Source organism: Mustela erminea, chromosome 11 (genome assembly GCF_009829155.1).
Source record: "Mustela erminea isolate mMusErm1 chromosome 11, mMusErm1.Pri, whole genome shotgun sequence".
NCBI classification, from domain to species: Eukaryota; Metazoa; Chordata; class Mammalia; order Carnivora; family Mustelidae; genus Mustela; species Mustela erminea.
Genome location: NC_045624.1, coordinates 27,107,116 through 27,131,022, shown reverse-complemented (window position 1 = coordinate 27,131,022; position 23,907 = coordinate 27,107,116). Strand labels below are relative to the sequence as shown.

Sequence of the window (23,907 nt, the reverse complement as noted above, 5' to 3'; positions counted from 1 at the left end):
GTGAAATACAAGCCACTAAATTAGAATCTCCCCTCTCTCACTAATAAGAAAACCAGGAAGTTGGATTTAAAGTGTTTGGTTTGTCCTTGTCCTCCTGGAAGAACTCCCGGTCTTTAAATTGACAGTGCAGCTGTTGCCTGAAAATTATACAGAAAGATTAATATATTATCAAAATGATTTTCTGTCAGGCAAGTTGTGTTAAGGGCTTACAAAATACTTACATCTAAATAAAGGCAATGCTCTTTATATCTATAGGAAACTAACAAAAATAATGTGGATGTAGATTATAAAGCTCAATTTTATTTTAACCCAGTGCTAAATGACAAGAGTGTCCTGTGATGACCGACTGCTTGGACAATGTAGGGTGTCTGCCGTCACTGAGCCAAAATATGATCACATGCTTCAGAGTCAGAGGCCGGGTCCTCAAAGCCAGCCAGCTCTCCCAGGCAGAGATGAGAACAGGATGCCGGTGGCTTCTATCAACACCCAGATGACAAGTGAGAAGTAGTGAAATTTATAGCCATAAATCTTTCAGAGGCAAAATTAAGTCAGCAATTTATTGGTAATTTATGAAAAATACAGAAAACAAGGATAAAACAGCATTATGGTGCATAAAGATGCAACTGAACTAGTAGTCAAGGCTGAATTCTAGTCTTAGCTCCTTTTGACAGAACTCAGGTGAGCCCCTCAACCACTCCGATGAGAGTTGTCTTGATGGAACTTGATGATCTGCAGCAGTCTTTCTGCTGTGAAATAAGCATTTTAGATGTAAAGAGGGAGGGATCTACCTTATTGCATAATATTTTAATGTCCACCACCTATTTAGTCCTAATAAACAATTGTTTAAATATGGGGATATTGATGTTTAAAAATTCTTAGACTTGGGCTTGGATGAAAATCCTTACACATCTAGCCATAACCAAGATAAAACTGAATTTAGGTCAAGACACGCCCATCAGTCCAAGACAGAAAGTGATGTCAATATGACACCTGGAACTTCCAGTTCCGTAATGTAACTTAATACTGTTAAAATGGAATTTCCTCTTGAATAGAAAATTTAAAGAAAACCTTTACTAAAGTAAGTATAAAAATATTTTGTGGCTGCTAAAAAAAAATTAAGGGACCTCAAATTTTCTAGAAATTCCCCAGTACACAAATACCTAACCTAAAAACCACTCACCTATAAGCTACCATCTGTTAAATTTTACTCAAAATAATTGTATGCTATTCACATCTTGATTTGTCAGTTCTGATGGTGGTACAGACCAGTTTAAATTTACACTGGACTTGTGTAAAATTAAATACTGCATCAATAGTTAGGATGACCACTGATGTAGATTAAAAAAAAAAAAGTTATGGTTAATTTATGTAGACATTTTCTTATAAAGCCAAAATTTTCAACAAACTCCTTCATATAATGGAGGATACATGTATCACATGTAGATAGTCTTAGCACTAACTGCAAAGTATGTTCCCCATCATATTCATAACAGCCCATATACTATACCTTTTCCCAGTGGCTTCACTAAAAAGCAAAAGTTAAAAAAAAAAATCCATCAATGAAAGACCAAGAGATTACGAGAGAATGCTGTATTTTGGAGGTAAGATGTAAAAATGTTAATAAAATAAGTGTGCAAAGCAAAAATTTCTCTTTTCTTTCCCATAAAAAATTTTCTATTGTATATAAATAGACCTTATGTCTACACTTGTCCTTTAAGAACTCCATTTCTAAAGGACAGTAAGTTATTTCAGGAATTTCTCCTTTGATTAGATAAATATAATGTGACAAGAGCAATTCTGAGGCATTTGTATCACAAAAAAATTTTTTTCTAAGTTTGGTCAATACATTCTTAAGTGTTCACATCTGTACAACAGAAACAAATTTTTAATGGAACATATTATTGAAATGTTTAAATTTGGCTAAAGCTCTTAGAAGGCATTTTGTAGCATCCTACACACTAGATTCCATAACTCAGTTTAATCTTCAGACACCCACTTGTGCCAAAGTCAGCAGCACAGAAAATTCTATTTATCCAAACGGAGGTTCCTGTTTAAAGAACCATCTTTGATCCATTGATTAAGAACTACTTAAGTCCCACATGAACTCCTGTATCTGGCTTACTGAAATAACCAGTAAACTGCAGTATCATTCTGATTTTAGGGAACCTCAACGTTTCTGGAATGCCAAGAGCTCCAGTTTGACCTTGCAATGTGAATGTTCTGTGGCTTCCAGGGAGCTGCTGAGCAGCTGTCACATTTCCCAGCGGAACAGGGTGTAACATTCTTTCTGCTCACCATGTTTATTTAATGGCACACTCTCTCAGGGCATGCAGTCTGCTGAGAACTTCAGCCATCATCATTCACTGCTCTGTACCCTTTACTACAATCTGTAGTCAAAAAAATTGTTTTTATCCATTTTAATCTCTCCACAATAAAGAAAAACACAGTATTTTAGCCTATTTGGGTCAAATTAATTTTATTATGCTCCATGATGAATTGCCACCAGTGCAACATCCTATCACTATACATTTCAAAAAAATTCACATACTAAACAAAATTTCAGTTGATAAATGGAAATGAATGATTGAAAAGTCTTTATGAATCTCACACATACAATTTGTGGCTAGCTGAAATTGTCTATCACGTAGCATATAAAAAGCCTCATGCTAGTTTGTTAAATGCGAAGGCTATCAGACAATCATTTAGCTGCAGAATATATGGGAGGCTTTCAGACAACGCACAGGTACAGTGCTGCCCACAGTGCAAGGTGGAGGAGGACTGAAACATGCAACCTTTACATCTACAGTGGGTTTAGTCTTCATGCCTGGACTGAACTCCATAGCTGCTGTGTTTCAACCAATAGTAATTTAGACTTTGTGCAATAACAAAAACAGAAAGCCTTTTTTTCTTTTCTTCAAGAAGAATAAACTCAATTACCTTTGGCAAATTTTGTTTAAAATTGCTTCCAACTCAAAGAATTGATATCCTTTTATTCAGAGCAGCTCCTGATAATACTTATCACACCGAAGTTAGCTGGAAAACCCTGAATTCCTTGGCCAAAAGTTGAGAGATCTTAAGTTGGCATTACCTTAAAGACATTTGTAGGATACTTAAAATGTTTTTGAAAATGTCAAAATGAAAAAAAAGAAGGATGTTTAATATTACTTAAAATAATTATAATGTTCTATTTACCATTTGCACAAATTCCTAACTCTATTGGTTAATAGCTGTCCAGCCTCATCCACACCAGACTCAGCGTCACTGAGCGCAAGCCACGATAAAAATGAGAGTAAGCAGAAAAAGGTTTCTAGCAGCAGAGGGCACTGTTTTTGCAAGAAACAAAAAGTCTAGACTCTTTCCCTTGTGTTTAAATTACTCTTGCAAGAAAGGTAACATTCTTTGAATAACTTAACTATCTTACTGCACCACTTACTGCTTTCAGCAACAAAACCTTTTAAATTATTTCTTAAGATAACTAGATGCATGATCACTAGAGATTATGTGATAAATGGTTAAAACTCAAGCCGTATCTTGCAGGTCCAGCCTGTCAAGATCATGCCAATACTAGATTTTGGTCGGTACAATTCTAGAGAGCTTAATTTTTAGTTGGATATTGTGATTATAGTACTGAAATACATTTGGAACTACATTCTGCATATGACTCAATGTGAGAAAAATACGTGTCTGTATTTAAATCAGATCGTTTTTCTACCTAAAATTTAAAGTAGGTAGGTATGATAATTAGCACTATAAATATGAAAACAACCACCTTTAGGCAGATTAGTGTACTGTAGAGAGGCAAGGAAACCCTAATTTTAACACATCATTTAGTATACATAACAAATGTGCAGGTTGTAAAGTTTTATTAAAAAAAAAAAAAAAGAATCTATCATTCAGTTATGTGGTTCAAGAAATATAACACTGGGGCCACCAATCTTTTAAGAAAAATGTAACCCTTCACCTGACATTTGACAAAAACCTTGAGAAATTATATAAAAAATTTTAAATAGCATAACTGGTTCAGCATTACAGTGTTTACCTTTGTCAGCTAGATTCAATTTGTATGGTGGATATTTCTGAATACCTCAATCCACACAGAATACACAATAAAAATAATTCCACATCATTTTTAGAAATGTTCTGATTTTTATAGTGCATTTAACCAGATACTGAAGTAACCATAATGTATAGCCTCCTTCAGTTTATGTAGAGTATTACCCCTAAAATCCCCCGAACTGCAAAAACTTAAACAACTGTTTAAGAGTAATACCAAAAGTATTTTTAAATTTTTGCTAAAAAGAGCCTGCCACATTTGCTATAGCATAAAAATAATCTCAGTCAAGTACAGGTATGCAAGGTCTCCTTGTGATTCCAGCCTCCAAATATCACTTCTGTCCAAGAACAGGCAATATTGTTTTAAGAGGTGTGTTACTAATTTTCCCAACCAGTGTCTCTGTAGTGACATTATGCAGAGCATATTGCTACAACTTGAGAAACTGCATCAGTGTAGTGATGTCTAGAGAACTGTGCAACGTGTCAGCTTCAACATTCATGTAGCATGGTGTTCAAAATGAAGGGGCTAAATAAACTAAGGTCTGTATCACTTAAAAAAGAATGTAGTGCTATACTAGATTTTAATAAGAAAATTTAGGTACAGAAAAAGTAGGGTATGAAAATAGTGTTTTCCTTCTGGCATTATAACTAAATTACATTAAGGTTTTTGTCAGTCTCACATATAATATTTAAACTCCCTTGTTGATGGAATGAAAAATATTCACAAATTAAGTGAGCATCCTGGTGTAAACTTGCACACAGTAACAGGGAGTAGCTTTGTAGAGGATTTTGACAAACCTTTACAGATTAAATGAGGTATTGCACAGATTAATTAAAAAAAAAGCAAAAAAGGCAACAAAAATATACAGCAAATTGGTAGAACATTTACATGATAATTTTACAGAATCCATAGACAGAAAGTAGTGTTTAGTATTTCACCTTAAAAATATATATATATATATAATATATAGATCAGTCTTCCCATTCATCATCATCCTCAAAATCTTCTTCGTCATCTTCATCCTCATCTTCATCTAAAAGAAAATCATCAAGGCAAACATTCAAAATATATGTATAAATAAAATAACATTACATGATTCTTGGATGACTTCTCAATTACTTAACTTCTGAAACAAAACCATTCGATTCTGGAGAAATCTGGTAACAAAGACAATTTAAAATGAATCCAATAAAATATATCTAAAGACTATAATGGTCAGTTGAAGATTAGACCAGGAGTCAGAAGACTTGGGGTCTAGTTCCTTAGTATCTATGTAGAGAATTTCAACCAGTGTTTGTTTATATGTAAACCTACATTTGGGTTTGTCTCTCAATTTTCACACATCTCAAATCCAAGAGAGGCCTCTTTAATGACTATTTTTAAAGAAAAGTTGTAAAAAAAATACACCTGATAGATTGTTCTACTACCAATTCCAGGAACAACTCCAGTGATAGGCAGGAAACTCACTGACACTGAGGACACTGAGCCACTAAGGAAACCGAGCAGGCAGACCAAATACCTAGCCTCCCTTCCTACCCTCCCGTTCTCTTCTGAACCCAATGACATTGCTCTTTCCAGGTCACCAATGACCTACTGTTCCTAAAGCTAAAGCTCAATTTCCTTTTCTCACTTTTTTGACCAATCACACAGATATAACCCAGACTGTCACTCCATCCTACTTCAAAGGCTTCATGTGGCTTCTGAGATACTGTACTCTCCAGTCTTCAGACCTTATTACACCTTCTCCTCTCTGTTTCCATCCACTTCCTTCATGCCCCCATCCCATTCTGTAACTTTAAATACCACGCCTACTTTAATGACATGCAAATTTATTTTAACAGTCCAGACCTCGCCCCTCAACTCCAGGCTCATAACCAAATCCATAACATTTGAATTTTTAGTTAAGTATCTCAAATTTAATATTTACAAAAACCAAACTGCTGATCTTTCCTCTCAAACCTGTTCCTCCTAAATCTTATCCTTCCTACTCTGTTAATGAAAATTTTACCCCTTTCATGCTCAAGTCAAAAATCCTGGGAGTCATCTTTCACTCCTTTCTTTTTTCCAAACCTCACTCCCAATCCATCAGCAAACTCAAGGATCTCCACAGTCAAAATATACCTAGTATCCAACCCCCAGCTCAGTGGTGCTACCAATCTGATTCAAACCTTTGCTATCTCTTGCTTGGATCATTGCCATTCCTCTGTTAAGGGCCTTCCATGGCTTCCCATCATATCCATGGCCTCCAGAGTCTTAACCACTGGCCTCCTACTATCTCTCCTACTTCATTACCTTACTGCTCTTTCCCCCTCCCTTCCTTACTCAGCCATACTGGCCTCACTGGTGTTCTACAACCTCAGGGACTTTGCACTTGCTGTTCTTTCCACCCAAATGAACACATTTCCCCCCATCTTCTATATGGTTTTCGCCCTGAACTCCTTCTGGTCTTTTTTCAAATGTCACCTCAGTTAGGCCTCATCTTATTTCAAAATGAACTTCCCTCCCACATCCTGTAAGTCCTTGTATCTCCCTTTTCTGCTTAATTTTTGTCCTTGGTACATATCACCACTTAACATACTATGTATTTTTCTAACATAGTTTGTTTACTGTTTGTCTTTCACCAGAATGCATGCTCCATGGAGGCAGGGATTTTTGTTTTTTTTTATTCCACAATAAATATCTGCAGAATGAAACAGCCTATTTTCCCCTTATCATACAGTATGAGAATAAATATGTCTATTTAAGGAAAATAAATATTGGTAATAGATCCGAGATAGCCACATCCTCACAGAGAAACAAAGAGAAGAAAAATGACATTTCTTGAGTACTTACTATGTGCTAGGGTAATCTGCTGGTTAGTTACATATTATTTTATTTATTCTTCATATCGATCATGATTCATGAATTCTCCTCACATAGCAAGTAAGAAAACTGAGGTCCATAGAGAGTAAATAATAGATTCAAAAAGAACAAAAATCTGATTCTGGTATATCATGCCAGGAAGCTTTAGTAAACCTCAAGCATTGTATCAGCAAGACCCACTGTTTTTTCTCTTTTGAAAGTAATACCCACTTATATGGTGGCCACTTTTAATAATGGCGTCAGAATAGAGACTAGTTTTTTCACATAAGCCTTTCAGGAAATCACAAAAAGGAGGACACAGAAAACTTCAAGATTCTTTTTTTTTTTTTTTTTTTTAAGATTTTATTTATTTGTCAGAGAGAGCGAGCGAGAGCGAGCACAGGCCGACAGAGTGGAAGGCAGAGTCAGAGGGAGAAGCAGGCTCCCTGCGGAGCAAGGAGCCCGATGTGGGACTCGATCCCAGGACGCTGGGATCATGACCTGAGCCGAAGGCAGCTGCTTAACCAACTGAGCCACCCAGGCGTCCCAAGCAGATCCCAAAAAACCCAATTTCTCAGCCCTGATTCTCACAAATCAGGGAAACCTGAATTTCTCATGTCACAGCAATGTGATCCAGAATCTCAAGGCTCATTTAGAGATTTGCCAGGCATTCTATTAGTATTTTCAGTATAGGAAATCAAATTGCTATTTTTCTGAAGCTGTTCTTCTAATTTACGGTTATGGCTATGGTGTCTTGGAATCCATTAAGCTTCAGACAGACTAGTCACAGTGGCAGTAACTTTTAAATATTGGTCCTAAAATCCACATCAGTGTTACTCAACAGCAGAGGAAGAGCTAGCAAAGACTATCATAAAATAAAAAGAAAATAGAACTTCAAATATTAAAATTAAACATACATATGTACATGTAAATATACCTGAAGAATGAATGGCTTTGCTCCTTTTCTGCATCACCTCCATTAATGCACCCACAATTCCTGAAGTGGGTGCAGGTGTTGGTGGTGTAGACTCTTGGCCATCAGATACCTTGGAAAAGAAAGTCAGCAAAATTTAGAAATAAATTTTTGTCTCCAGAAAGTCTTACTTTTTTAGAATCACTTCCTATTTAAAAAAAAAAAAAAAAAGGAAAGGGGAAAAAAAAAGAGCACATGAGCCCAGGACAGGTTTAACTAAGAAGTAATGGCTGTCTTAAAATTATTCATAGACTCCCTAATGTATAAAGCCATCAACACATTTCCAGACTTGCAATAACAAACCTTTCCCTAAATAATACTTACCCAGGCAGATGGATTACTTCTGTCCATTTTCATTCTAGTACACAATGCCTTAGCTGATGAAACTTTGAAACTATTATCAAGGAACATTATTTTAACAAAACTTAAGTAATATCCGGATTCCTGGAGGTGTTAGTGAAAAGGACACTTAAGATACCTAAAAGCAACTGAGGAGACTTCTGCTCTCCTACAAAAACTCAGCTTTACAAACAAGCTTTATAACTTTACATACTATATATATAATTATACATCATATATAATTTTAACTCAAAATGAACCTTCATTCTTATAGCATATTTCTCTGCAAAGAGATTAGTTAGGTAGCTTTCAAAATGTACCTATCTCACAAGGCAACCAACCATCCCTAACTGAAGTACTTCTATCTAGTATAAACTACATTCGGTGGGGGGGAAATCAACCTCAAGGGGTCTCATTAAAATCTAATTTCTATGCAAAATACTCTGATTTCAACTCTCATTAAAAAAGAGAGAACACAGGAAATATGTAGAGATTCAGGGGAAAAAATATTTAGAGTGTACCTCCCTAAGTGTGCTTTGGCTAAAATGAGCAGTCATTTATACAAAATACTGATTTTGTTAATTTTGTCTCTGGAATTATATTACCTATGTAAAGGTAGAATATTGGTATAATTAAAAATGAAATCACACAGCTGCTCTATTTCTAAGTCATTTCTCCCCCCAGAAATTACTTTGTTACGACAAACTTCTTCCTTTGGTCTTAACAACTCGTCTTCTAATACTACTTGTCTTTCCGGACTTACAGATCTTTTTCTTTTAAAAATATTCAAAGTAATTCCCCATAAGATACTGACTCATTCATTGGTATTTAGGTTTCTGGAGACCAGATGTTAACTATTACTGGTACAGAAATACCATAAATGAAAAAGACAACAGAAATAGTTTCAGAGCTTTGAATGTCAGCATAAGGCTCTCAAAAAACTGTAGCAGCAATAAGGAGAAACAGACTCCCTTTAAGCAATCTAGTAAAACGAGGCAGGAAACACTGAAGGAGCACTGCAGCAGCATGAAACTGCTGTAAACACGTTTTCTAAAGCATTGACTTGGACATGCAGCTGTCTGAGCTACTATGAACACGGAATTCAAAATATATGTAAGTTAATACTTATACCCTTACTGCCAGTTCTTTAAAGTAAATCTGTGATCTTATGTTAGTCATTTTCATCACTGAATAAATGATTTATATAGATTGTTTAAAAAAAAAAACAGAGAAATTTCAACTACAGAAAGGTTTCTTTTCTTCTTTTTTTCCCCACAGGAAGGTTTCTTAAAAAGAAAATAAAATTATGGACTCAAATCACACATATAACATGCTAATAATTCACTGATTTATGCACTCTAGGATAGTACTCTGTAGTTAATTTTTTTTTTAAGTGATTATTTAGGGTAAGGATGGCCTATACTTATAATGGAACACATTTTTCTCTCTAAGAGAAACGCAGAGATCAGTTAACACGGTTTGTTTGGGCAGGGAGAGAGTTGGGATGGGATGAGAAGACGTACTGATGGGGAAAATAAACATGGGATTTAATTCAGCAACTTTTTAAATGAAGAAAAGAGGACACAATTTAATTCATTAAAAATAACACCTTATTAGTATCAGCAACTGAGAAAGAACCAAAAGTTGACTGCGGAAGAGAGAGGAAATATGAAAGAGAAACACAAAGTTAAGAGTGGCAGACGTGGGAATGAGTGACACAGAGATGGCACCGATTCTAAGCTACAAGCTTGAAAATGACTCCATTAAAACCTGTTATTCACCTCAGTTGTGGTCATTTTGACACTAATTCTTCCCTCTAACAACTGTCTAAAATTCTTTAACTGCTCCTGAGAAACCTTTAGTTTAAGCTAAAAAGGGAGAGGGAGCAGAGACGACTGCTCACAGGTTGATCATGTAGCAAGAAAAAGCTCCAGATACATAGTAAAGATGAGAGTTTTTAAAATATGTGCTATGCCAGTGTTTAGATGTTTTCATTCAGTTAGCTGTGTTCCCTATCCATCATTCTCTTCCTAGCCACAGCTTTGGAGATTTAGAAAGTGACCCTAATTCCCTATGTCACAAAATAATTTTCAATTAAAATCCCCTTCTTTCATCTTTATTTACTGCGTAGAAAAATCTACCATCCATTACCCACCTGAAGCCCTACAGAGCAAAGATTCCCCTTTGGAACTGACAGACTACATCTGCTATCAGAAGGAAGTAAGTAAATGCAAGCAGTTTAGGCTCTAGAAAAGGGGTCAGCAAACTATTGCCCATGGGCCAAATCTAGTGTGTCTTATTTATGTAGAAACTTTTAAACTGAAAAATGAGTTTTACATTTTTAAATGGCTGGAAGAAAATCAAAAGAAAAATATGTGTGACATGTAAGAATTATATGAAAATCAAATTTCAGTGTCCCTCAATAAAGCTTTATAGAACACAATCATGACCATTCAGTTATACATCATCAGTACTGCTGCTTTTGTGGTGCAACAGTAGAACTGAGTTTTTGGGACAGAGACCACATAGCCTGTGAGCCTAAAATATTTACTATGTGGTCCTTTAAAAGAAAAAAAAGTTGCCAACTTCTGCTTCATCCATTAAAGAGATTCCAAAATTATCTATCACCACTATCCAAAATTCTATTAGAACTCTTTCCATTATCGGGCACCTGGGTGGCTCAGTTGGTTAAGTGACTGCCTCCGGCTCAGGTCATGGTTCTGGTGGAGTCCCGGGATCGAGTCCCACATTGGGCTTCCAGCTCCATGGGGAGTCTGCTTCTCCCTCTGACCTTCTCCCCTCTCATGCTCTCTCTCACTCTCTCTCAATAAATAAAATCTTAAAAAAAAAAAACAAAATAACACAAAAAAACTCTTTTCATTTTCTGCGGAGTCAGATTCTCTACTAATGTAAATTTCAGAACACAGGAACTTTAGCATACAGTTTAGTTTTCATAAAGGTAATAGTTTGAACTTACCAAGGTGATTATAAATGGTTAAAAGTAGGGTTACTTCTCCATAGTTTGAAGATTTTTTTTTTTAATTTAAAGTAAATTTTATTCAGAGGTGAAGTCTAGAACAACAGCCAACATGTTGTAATACTCCACTTACATGAAGTTCTAGAAGAGGCAAAACTAATCTACAGTGACACAAATCAGATTAGTGATTTTTCTGAGAGGGGGTCTAACTGGAAAGAGGCATGAGGGAACTTTTCTGGGGTGATATTTTGATTACAGAAGTATGGGTTACACTGGGATAGGTATAAATGTGTGTGTTTCACAATATCTAAAAATAACAGAAGAAAAAGGGTTAAAAAGATGAATACCAAGAGAAAGTGCAAAAAGTGAAATAAAGACTTTCCAAGTTGTCTTATAAATTACTTTAAAATTCCATTACAACAGACAGTCTAAGCCGAAAAGAACGGTTTACTCACAGATTTCAGCTGAATACCCTGTCGTATCTGGTCTAAAAGTGCATCCCTTCCAGAGCAGGATACCGGTCGACTGTTTTGTTCCACTTTTTTGAGCTGAGCACCCTCTCTAATCTGATCTAAAAGAGCGGCTTTGTTTCCAGCAGGAGTTGGGACTTGATGGTCACCATCAGAAGGGAGGCCAGGGGGAGGCGGCGGCCCCGGTGGAGGTGGAGGTGGCGGTGGCGGGGGTGGCGCCGCGGACCCCGCCAACGACAGGGGTGGAGGTGGTGGCGGAGGCCCTGCCGGTGCGGAGGAGGGAAGGGCTGGAGGTGGAGGCGGGTACATCCTATTTGGTGGTGGTGGAGGGACTCCTACACCTGGCCTGGACGGAGGCGGTGGTGGAGGTGCAGCTGTGGGAGCTCTTGATGGCGGCGGCGGAGGAGCGCCTCTCCCCCTGGCAGGAGGGGGCGGAGGGCCTGAGCTATGTGGAGGTGGGGGAGGAGGAGGCGGCCCTCCCCTGGATGGTGGTGGAGGAGGTGGTGCTGAAATAAAAACAGAAGAAAGACAGCATGCTTTTCCCCCACAAACATCATACTGAAAACAAACTTACTTCAACAGAGATTTAAAAGAATGACACGAGAAAAAAAAAGGCCTCATCTTTGTTATTTTATTTTACAAAGGTATGCGGGCACAGATGATATCTTATCGTTCTATTTGGGAACACTGGAGATCACCTTCTTGCTGTTTCTTAAAAAATATTAGCTAAAGCTGTTGAATTTAGTTTTTAGGAATCAGCACCACTTCTGAAGGTAAGGGAATACACACTTTCTTATATAATAACAAAAATATCACAACAGAATTAAACACTTTGGTCAATTAGCATTATTTAGCATTTTAATAAAAATTAATGGATACCTTCCCTCTTTAAAGAATTGAGTTTATTTAGTTACTTTATAAAATTAATTTACATTCAGAATTATGTAGCTGGCGTAGCATAACCTATCCCCGTTTACCCAAATTAATCTGAGCTAAACCCAAATTGAATACTTTTTCTTTAAAATTTAAACCTTTGCCACCTTACATTTATATTTTATAATGTCTTTACTTTCTAAAAAATACAGAATATATTAAAACATGTATGCTATAATATGTAATAATATATGTAATATTCCATATTTCTCTAAGATGGTCAATAATTCTAGTGACGGCAGTAAAGGAGGCTTGCTCAGGTGAAATATTCAACTACTTATTCAGAAGTCACAACTAACTATTAATAAATTAACTGAGAATTTCTTGGGGCACCTGGGTGGCTCAGTTAAATTAACTGAGAATTTCTACATTCTGAAAAACTGAACTAAAGTTATTAATAAAATATTAAAACTATTTTGGTATTAATGATATTCATTCTTTTTCTACTTAAGTAAAAGTGTAAGATATAACAAAGAAACAAATTAAAATTACACATTTATTACATTTCTGAAGGCATGATTTTACCAATAGTATAAACAAATTTACATAAAAAAGAACATCACTTCTCCATTCATTTAGAGACTGGAGAGAAAAATTCACTATTTTTAGAAGTAGAGAAATCCTAGAATTCATAAAAACTATTTGTATTTACTGATATAAACTATCTTATTGATGGAGAGTTCTACAATCTTATGAAATACTAATGCCAACCCTAACTACAAATAACAACAAGCACCTTTTGATGTTCAACAATACAATGATACTGGGGATGGGGGGGAACCCTCATTTCAGAGGAGATAAAACGGAATCTTCCAATTTGGGATGATCATGGGAAACAGGCTACCATATATAAATATTAAATAAAATATGCAGAAAGACCAATACTCATAGGGTATTATCTCCTTGCATTCAAACTTTTAAAAGTGAAAATATATCTGCAAATGGTAGAGTTACCCCACTTATATGTCAGCTATCACAGAGACTAGAGACAGTAAGTACATCAAATCCTTCCAGCAATTTTAATCACTCTGAGGTTTATATTTCAAAGAGTTATGATTTACTTGTTTGCTGCAAGAGGAAAATATCCACCTCATCCTACTATAAAAAGTACTAGTAAATCATTTCTCATGGTCTCACTGAGCACTCTGAATCCACAATTTTTTATATGTAAAATGATGCACGTCCTCAGTAGAGAGAATAAAAGTTCTTTTAAACTTGGAGGTAAGTATCTTTATAGGAGTAATCTGTACTCTAGCTATTATTCATTGGAATAGTTAAATCACTGCCAAGGGGAAAGGGAAGCCTTAATTGATTGTGAGTAAATTATTAACTGCATCCAGTTTGAGTACAGCACAAGTTCAGTATTTCTATGATCTTGAAAAGTGACTGGAAATGTCTCTATATTTTTATGAGGAAAATCTCTATTACCAACTTTCTATTTTTTTATAGTCCATATTATTTCTACATAAAAGTAAGTATGTAAAAAACATGCCATATCCCAACGTAAAAATGTGAAAGAATTAAAAAAAGAGAGGAAAGGGCACACTGGGAGTTAGAATGTTTCCATGCACAAATATGCCTGTTAAGCAGATACCACACACATCAAGAGAAAATCTGATGGTCTAGAGACTTGCAAAACTCAAATACCAGTATCAGAATGACAATAGTTCTTAGAGTTCTAAAAAAGAAATAAAGTCAAAAGTATGACAAAAGTCACAACAAATAAAACTTCTTACTATCAAAGTTTAGTTAAAAGGGAAGAAAAACTGGTATTTACAGAAACTTGTCTTGAGGTTATACTAAAAAAAAGCTCATATATTTAAGAATTATTATTACTGCAGATCAACATTAAGAGTAATAGATAACTAATCTCTAGGTACTTGACATTTATAGGTATTATAAGCAAAAAATATAAAGCAATAGAAATATAACTAATACTTAAAGAAATATAGTATTACAGAATTCAGGAAACATTAAAGAACAGCTCTCATGCATTCTCATCAAAGTAAAGCAACAGAAAAATACTGTTTAAGACAAATTTAAATTTATGGGAATAATGACAACTCCCAGAGTAGGTATGTATAGACCTGTGTATTTATATTAAATTATATTAAATTTATGGGAATACTGACAACTCCCAGAGTAGGCATTTATAGAGATGTGTGTGTATTTATATTAAGTACCCCCTCCCTGACCCAATTCATATATATATATATATAAAATATATATAATATTGTATATTTTATATAGGTTACTGAAATAACACCAAGTGTGAAAAGCAATCATTAGGAATAAGTATAATAAGCAACAATAAAAACGGTGGTGCTGTGGGTAAGAGGTGTTTTTAAAATATCCACAGAATTTCATTAGAATCATCTAAAGTATAGATAAAATATAGCTCAGACTCATACAGAAATAAATTAGTTTGAGTAGAGGGCAAATAATCTTACTAATGTTAGATTTGGAAGCAGGATAAATGAACCCTAGCTTCTTTGACAATAAACATATCAAAGCATGCATAATTTAAAGCACTGGGTCAAATGACATCCCACATACATACCACTCCATTGTGGTGGACCTACACAGATTATTGAGTTAATGGCCTTCAAACAATTGCACAGACACACAAAAAATATGTTGGAAATCACAAGTCTACTACTTTTAAAAACCAGATTATATAATTATGAAAAACAAATTTCAAGAGGTTAGATTCAGTAGATTTTATATATATATATATTTTTTAAACAAAATATATTTCTAAGACAACTTCATAAGCTGCTCTAATTTTTTTATACTTTTGAACACATATATGTTCTCCCTGGAAAACATTTCCTTAGTAAGTCATTAGTCTTTTTATTCTTCCTTTGAACAAATTTACCTTCTATAAAATCATTCTTTGGTGTCTAAAAGATTCTACACTGGGAGTTAGGTTCTTGAGTATGACAAGAATTTAAACTTGTTCCCAAAGCATGTTTTTTAATGCCTGTATATTGTTTTGTTTTAGGTAATTCAACTGAGGAAAGACTTTGCCTAATTCGATGCTTTAAAAGCAGCTAGAATAAAGAGCAATCACAATAAATTTTAAAAACCAAACCCAATCAAATTAATATAGTCAGCTCTTAGTCAAAGGAATTCAGGTGTGAAGGCAGATGCATGGATGACCCAGTAAATGTCAAGAGTGATTCATAAACTTATAAATTCAGAGAGCTCAGAGAGATGGCAGGCGACATCTGATAGAGTAAAGCCAAAGTGTGTGGTAACAGTGGACAAAAAGAGAGTCAAGGAACATAATACTAGCAAATGTGAATTACTCTGGGAGCATTTAAAAACAAAAACGGTGCTATGCCCAAGATGTTTTTATCAAAAATCCACAGAATCTGGAGATAGAATTTTTTCAAAAAACAAATTAGCAGACTAGTTTCATTAAAACACTGTGTTTCTACAATAGCAATTATTGACTGTATACTTGCTAAGTATCTGTTTCCACACTAGACTGTAAGATTTCTGAGGACAGAAACTGCTTATTTACATCTAAATACCCTGAGTGGAAATGAGTGCAGACATAATGTTTATGAATATATGAATGAATGAAAGACTGAATGAATATCAGTAGTGAAAAAGATACAGATAAGTCAAATATCAAATTTAAAATGACAGTTAAATTCCTCAGAAGAATGCTTTAACTGGAGTACACAAAAACTAGGAAGAAGCAAGCCCAAATGAATAAGGTGGCAAAGAAGATTTTTAATAAGAAAAACCTTATCAAATTATTAAGTTATATCAAAATAATGCAAAGCAGCCAGGCCAAGCTACTTAATCTATAATTTCAAATATTCTGTTTATGGGAAGTTCATATGAATGTGTGTAGCTGTTTCCAGGAAACTGACCTCAAAAGATTCACAAGGAAAAAAAGATCAGAATGCCCGAGAAGAAAAAAAAAAAAGTTACCTTGCCTTCGTAGTTCATTTTTAACAGCTTCTACACCTCCTGTTTTTTCAATGAAGTCATATATAACTTTTGATGTTTCTCGGTCTTTCAGCTGTGCCTCTGAGATTCCACACATATCGAAAAGATTCTTCAATTCTGGATCCAAATTATTTAGCTATAACATATAAAGTAACTGTTAACTGTAAAATCTATCCCAATTTCTAAAAATAAGCATAATCAAATTCAAATTTAGTTCTCACCTGTGCCCATTATGAAATGAGTTTAAATTTATACACTTTTTAACATGGTTAGATTATTTATAAGCCAATGAAACTTTCTTATTTAAAAGAAATAGAAAAGATAAGAAAAAAGAATAAAATTTTCTTTTTTTGTTCTCTCTTCAAAAAGACGGCATCTCATTAGAGCTTTACTAACCCATTCATGATTCAGACATCTCCAACCTATTCGCCTATTACTCAATTTAGATATAATCACAAAGAAATGAGGAAATTCTGTCAATTTGAAAATCTGAAGCACCTCCTTATAACCTCAGCGTCCTGGACAGAGCCCAAAACAAGGAAGCGTTCAATAAATGTTGTGGGGTTAACACTGTAGTCAATAACAAAAAAGTTTCTGACCCCAATCATAAATATTTCTCTTCAAAATAATTTTTCCAAACCCTGATTATCTGTTAAATGTGAAATACATATTACTTAAGCAACCAAAACAGGTAAAATGTTAAAAACACTTATTTTTGCTAGCAGTTTCACTTACTTGCTCATAGGGCTAAAAATAAATAATGACAAGAACGCCAAAAAGAATGGAATGAAAAGATCTAGCTAATTTAAAAACTGGATATTCAGAATTTGATTATAATACTTTTCAGTACTATTACTTTCCAGTAATTTGGCATACATTCTCCTAAAAATGATCAGTTAGCAGAAATAATTTTCTTCTCTTGGCTGTCAACACACAAGAATTTTATATTATCGTATATAAGATTTTATTTATATATTTATTTATTTGAGAGAGACAGAGAGAGAGTGCGCGCTAGCAGGGGAGGAACAGAGGGAGAGGGACAGAAAGAATCTCAAGCAGAATCGAGCGTAGCTCTGACGCAGGGTTTAATCTCACAACTCTGAGATCATGTCCTGAGTCGAAATCAAGAGTCAGACTGAACCACCCAGGCACCCCAGTAATACAGTATATCAATTCAAGGAGTATAAAACCTTTGCCTTATAGACATAGCCATAAATAACAGAACAATACTGAGGTTTCCAACCTCAGTGGTGTATGCACATAAACACATTCAAATAAATGCTAGAATTCACAAAAATGAATAATAAAAATCTATACACAGGCCACAGCATTACCACATATTTATTTATTTTATTTTTAAAGATTTTATTTATTTGATAGAGAGAGAGAGAGAGAGAGAGAACACAAGCAAGGGAGTGAGAGAGGGAGAAGCAGGGTTCCCGCTGAGCAGGGAGCCCAATGTGGGGCTCGATCCCAGGACCCCAGGATCATGCCCTAAGCTGAAAGCAGACACTTAACCGGCTGAGCCACCCAGGTGCCCCACATTACCACATATTTACAGCAATAATATTTATGGCTTGAAAAGACACTTACATCAAAGCCAGTATTCGGATCCCAACCAACATGTCCAATGTGCCTAAAGAAGTAGACCAAAAATATGTATAAATAAAAAACAGAAAATACATAAACAGCATTTAAAACATAAAATGCATGAAATTCAATCCAACCAATAAATTTTGGGCCTGAGCTAATAATTCTCACAGACATACCCATATTAAGGGAAAAACTGTGTGAGGGGTCAAGAGGCCAGGACTGGCCTCAGTTAAACTGAGTTTTAATATTTTTGCATAATCTTTCTGAGTATCCATTTCCTCAACTGTCAAACTAGCAGAAGAATACAAGCATTTTATATATATATATATATATATATATATATATATATATATGAATTTTGCAATGAGCTAATGAAATGATGCATATGTATATGAAAATGCTTAAAATATGTCAAATAAATACCAAAGGTTTGATGCCTACTATAGACTAAATGTTTGTGTCCCCCCAAAATTCCTATGTTGAGACCTAATACCAGGTATGATGATAATATCTGGAGGTAAGGATTTGGGGAGGTGATTAGGTTTTGAAGATAGATCCCTCAAAAACAGGATTAGTACCCTTAAAACAAAGGCCCCAGAGAGTTCTCTTGCCGTCTTCCAACATGTGAAGAAGACAGCTAGAAGACAGCTGTTAACCAGGTAGTAGAACCTCACCAGACACCAAATTTTGCCTGCTTCTTCCCAATCTCCAGAACTGTAGAAATAAATCTCTGTTGTTTAAAAGCCACTCAGTCTATAGTATTCCTGTTATAGTAGCCCAAATTGGATAAGACTGTGCCCCTAGGCAATTTCCAAATACCATTTATAGGGAAAAAGTGAGAAATCATCTCCAACAATTAAAGAAACAACTTAATCTAGTTTTTCTTTCCTGATGAATAGAAAGGTAAATAAACTGTAAGATTCACAGAAAGTCTACTGAGCAATAGCCTTAAACACACACACACACATACACAAACAATTCTAACAAAATCTATAGAGAAAAAAGTATGCAAATGATAAATGTAGAAGAAAACAAAATTTCCTAACAAGGTAAAAATCAGGAGCAGGAGTAAATTAATTGAAAGATAAGAAAAACAAAAGAACTCTTACTGGAAATTGCTTGGTGTTCCGATATCTGCCTTGGTTAATCTCTTCTTTTTAGCTTTTCCTTTTTTCTTTTCTTTGGTATGGGAGATGTTGTTGACCTGTGGACCATAAAATCTATTGGTTGTGATTTCCGGATTTTTTATATCAACTGTTGCCATGGGTAGATTAGGACCTGTAAAACAATATGAAAGAGATATAATTTAAGATAACAATTATTACATTCATAATTTGTAATTTAAATATCTTTCTCTGAAGTAGGACCGCTTCACTAATATAAATTATTTAAATTTTAAAGTTGCATGTTAATTTTTTATAAATAATGGATAAAGTACTACCGAAATTTCAAAAGCATGTAATAAATTCTTAAGCACATAAGCATAGATGTTACTTCAAAGAGAATTTGTATTTTTATAACATTAAATCTCATGAAAAAAAAATTCTCAGTAAAATTTAAATTTAATTGGTCTAATCCCTTAAATTTTGATTATAATAGCCTCACACACACACAACCCATTACTTGTGGCAAAGTGCTATATATGGCATAATAAGAATAGTAAAAATTAGAAAGAGCATACACTTTAAAAAAAAATCTGACAAAAAATCTAGTCTTACTTCTTTGTTTCAACTTTATTAGTCCATGAGGGGAACAAAAGTACTTGTACAATTATTACTATTATTATTTTCAAAATACCGTATGTAGGTCCAATAACGTTTTCTCTATTGGTATACATACACTTTGACTACTGGAAGTACAGGGCTCAAAAATGAGATGGAAAAATTCTCAAAACATTCATCTTCCACAATAATCAACAGTGAAACTATCTCTGGCGTCTTCAGATATTATCAACACACCTTTAGGAGTGACCTTAAATATAATATACAAAACCTGTTTTTTATAATTCACAAAAATATTCTTGGCTTTAAAAGCACGAGTCTAAATGAAATGTATTCAATTTAAAAATGCCTTATAAATTTAACTAAATGGCATCACCTGTTCCTTAGAGAGTCCATTTTAATATAGGGTTCTCTGACAAAACCTCTTATTAGACTAAATTCCTATGAGATAAGTACATTAATGACAACTTTCAAATGCTGTATAAAATGGAACCACTACTGCCCAGAGAAACAGTTAACATAGCAGGCCCAAGTCTGTCATCCTTAGAAAGGGCTGCTTGTAAGGTTAGCTCTGAGCTGGCATTTGGAAATGGGGATTCCAAGAGGGTTTTTATCATTCCCTGATAAGATGGGCCCATTGTGCCTCAACTATTTGTGCTAACAACGTGCTTATGCTAAACACCTGCTTTCCTTCTGGGAGTCTAGTACCTTGGTATGTGCTAGACATAGGAGGCCTTATGTGAGTAGCCCCCGATAAACTCTGGGCACTGAGTGCCTAGTAAGTTTCTCCTTTAGACATTTACCATGTGTTGTAACAACCTATCAAAGGAATTATGTGCATTCCCTTTGACTCCAATGGGAGAAGACTATGGCAAAGTTATATGTAATTTCCCTCAGACCTAACCCCTTATGTCTCTCCCTTTGATTTTGTTTTATATCTTTCCACTGTCATAAATCTTTGCCATGAATACCCCAATACAATGGAATACAGAAATCCCAAGAAATTACAGGCTAATGTAAATTAGGTGATAAATAAATGTCAATTTGACTGTATTTCTTCAATTGCACTAAAACCTCAAATGTAGCCTATTGATTAAAGTTACCTGAAAGAACAATGTTTATCTAAATGGATAAATTATATATAACCCATGTTCTCTCTTTCAACTCTACTATTCAAGATGAAATAGAGCTAAAATAATTTACAAAAGCCATCTAACACCTTATTGGACGAGTAAACAATTTGGAAAGATTTGTATTTTTAGTATCACCAAAATTCAGCTCTTTTCTCTTCATAATCAAAGTCTACTTACATGTAAGCATCTAAAAGTTCTATTTGTATTTCATATCAAATTTTTTCATATAAATTTCTAAAGGAAGTTGCTCACATTGGCAAGAAATAAAGAAATTGTTATCTGAAAAAAATGGAACCTAGTGAATAATATGGGTAAGACCATTAAAACAAGCTGATTCAGTGTCAAGGAATAATAAAAATAACAGGATTGAAAATTAAAGGTTAGTTATGCAATACAGAAGGCTGATGAAATAGTAGATAAAGACTAGGATTTTCAAATTTGTTCACATATCAGATTTCAGTGTTTACTGCAGTTTCACAAAGTAAAGGACTTATTGAGAATACCCGGGATCCAAGTGTTAGAGGGTCAAATCTGTGTTATACTCAAAGGTTTATCTACTGATCTGTTTCTCCTTCTCATCCTTCCTTTTCTGCCTTCCCTCTTTTATTTATAACTTTAAAAATCAGCATCAGCTACACCATCTATGGTAAGATGCCACAAATCACTACTTACTCTTTTCTTTATACTTAATATAATTTAAGGATTAACTTAGACTGATTTAGGAGTATCAGAATGAGACACTCTCCTTGTACCTTACCACCCCTCCTGAAATAGATGTTCAAAGAGCAACTATAAAGGAGCAACCAGATTCACCATAAAAAAAAAAAAGAAAAGAAAAAAACCAAACTATTAGTTTTTAGAAAAAAAAGAAAATATTCTGCTGCTTTGGGTTATATGAAAGTTATTATTATACCATGGATATTTTAAATGGTAATAGAGTTGGGTAAAGTGAAGAAGCTTAATAGTTTTCATTATCCAAGTTAACAAATTCTTTCCTGGGAAATTTCATAAAGTTAAGATTCTTATAAGCCTGATCCATATCTCACTAAAGAAAATAATTCAGCCATCTCTGAAAAAAGTTTAAGAATAAAGAAGACAGGAACAAAATACAAGGGGTATGTGGAATGAATAGCAAAGTTTAATTCATACTGTAGTCAGACTGGGTTTCCCCTCCTCCCTCTACCCCAAGAGGAAGTATGGATATACTGTTACTGCCAAGCAGTTTATAAAGCCTTTGAATTAGCTATTTAGTATAATTACACATGATTTTTTTTAGTACTGGTTAAAACATTATTTAGTTAAGTCTATACAGGAAAATTCAAATTATAGAGACAAACAGAAAATTAGTATTAGCTACGTTAGCTGGGAAATTATAGAGAGTTTTTCCACACTTTTCATCTTATAGATGAAAACTAAGGATGAGAAGTGTCAGGTGACCTGTCTAAAGTCACAGAATTAGGGACAAAAAGCAAAGGTGAACTCTGCTTTCTTGATTCCTAATCCATTAACTACTACTGTACTTTTACACTAATATCAAACCACAAGGTGACTGATAATGCTAACTTTACCAATGTTGTCATATATTATTTCCTTACCAATTAGTTCTCTCAATTTATATAGTTTAACAGTTTATCATTCAATAAATATTTACTAGTAACTTTTAAAATTTAGGAAAAAAAATTCCTACATAATCATGAGATTAGGTACTTGGTTATCTCTGTTGATAATAGTCATTTACTTTAGAGTTTGAAGGTGTTTGGAAATTAGTTTAAAACGATGTTGTAAAGCCCAATTAAATATTTGTTTCCAAAAGTGACAACTGGTGTAAGGTACAGTCATTTTTAAATGAAGTTTATCGAAGATCTGGTAATGGAGATACGCCTAAATCACTTCTAGTAAAAATTAAGTATTCCATTTATAAAATTATACTCATCCTAAGAACATACACTAAGGGGATTATTTCCCTTCTTTAAAAAAACAAAAACAAAAACTAGTCAAATGACAAATTACCATTTTCTGATTAAAGACAACTGTCACAGAAAAGGCTTTTAAAAATTCTCACTGAACAGCATTTCTAGTTAATTTTAAAACTAAAAGAACAAACTAAAGTCTTCCCCTTAATTACATAAAAAGCAGAGAACTCTCACCAAGGTAAAATAGTTGAGAAACAGGTGGCCCAGAGGCCTCTGATGTCAAGCAGTCATGAAGCTGAGAACAAATCATTGGAAAGCGTCTAAGCTAAAAGGTGAGACTGACCAATAAAGAAAAAAGAAAGATGTATGGATTAGGAGTTAGTGAGGAAGACACTGAATTGCATTTCAGGAATATATGCTACTTCTACATAAAGTGTCTTTTCAATAGTTACAATTTGAAAATGTCTACTAAACTGATAATCCATATGGGGATTTAAGACAAAGCACCTGCAGGGACACAGCAAGGTGGATAAGGTGTCCAGTGCACCTGGTAGTAGTGTACCAAATGCAAAAAAGTAATATGCTGCCTTCAAAACAGTGGTCTCCACATAGTGGGGAGTGACTGCACTGCAGGAAAAAAATATTAAAACTTCTTTTAATAATTATTTTATCCTTTACTGTGTATACAATATGTTAATACATATTATATGTATATTTTATAAGAAAATATACAAATTCTGGCAATACATGCCATATATTTTTGCCTTTTCATGATACCTTTTAAACTCTCATTTAATGAAAAGACGTTTGGGATCACTGCACCAAAAGGGTTAAACTAAAGAACTAAATATTTAAAACCAAGAGCTATCACAGAGAAAGAAACTCTTATTATGAGTACCTCTCCTACCAAGAATAATAAAATTGCAAGACACCACTGTCACATAAAGAATATCCAAATTCATGGGGTGCCTGCGTGGCTCAGTCAATTAAGTGT

At 34.4% G+C, this 23,907-nt stretch overlaps 1 protein-coding gene across 2 annotated transcripts in view; it reads right to left on the bottom strand.

The window, feature by feature from the left end:
• Positions 1–538: 538 nt before the first annotated feature.
• Positions 539–23,907, bottom strand: part of WASL (WASP like actin nucleation promoting factor) — a 76,297-nt gene continuing 52,928 nt past the window's right edge. Inside the window, exons 6-12 of one of the 2 annotated variants that reach the window (XM_032304231.1) lie at positions 19,256–19,424; positions 18,147–18,189; positions 16,536–16,689; positions 11,640–12,160; positions 7,833–7,941; positions 4,993–5,087; positions 539–746 (exon numbers count right to left, since the gene is read on the bottom strand). In XM_032304231.1, the coding sequence (XP_032160122.1) occupies positions 5,026–5,087; positions 7,833–7,941; positions 11,640–12,160; positions 16,536–16,689; positions 18,147–18,189; positions 19,256–19,424 (1,058 nt within the window). In that variant the 3' untranslated portion in view covers positions 539–746; positions 4,993–5,025. Of the gene's footprint in view, positions 5,088–7,832; positions 7,942–11,639; positions 12,161–16,535; positions 16,690–18,146; positions 18,190–19,255; positions 19,425–23,907 lie in introns of both variants that reach the window. The other variant, XM_032304230.1, reaches the window with a different exon arrangement.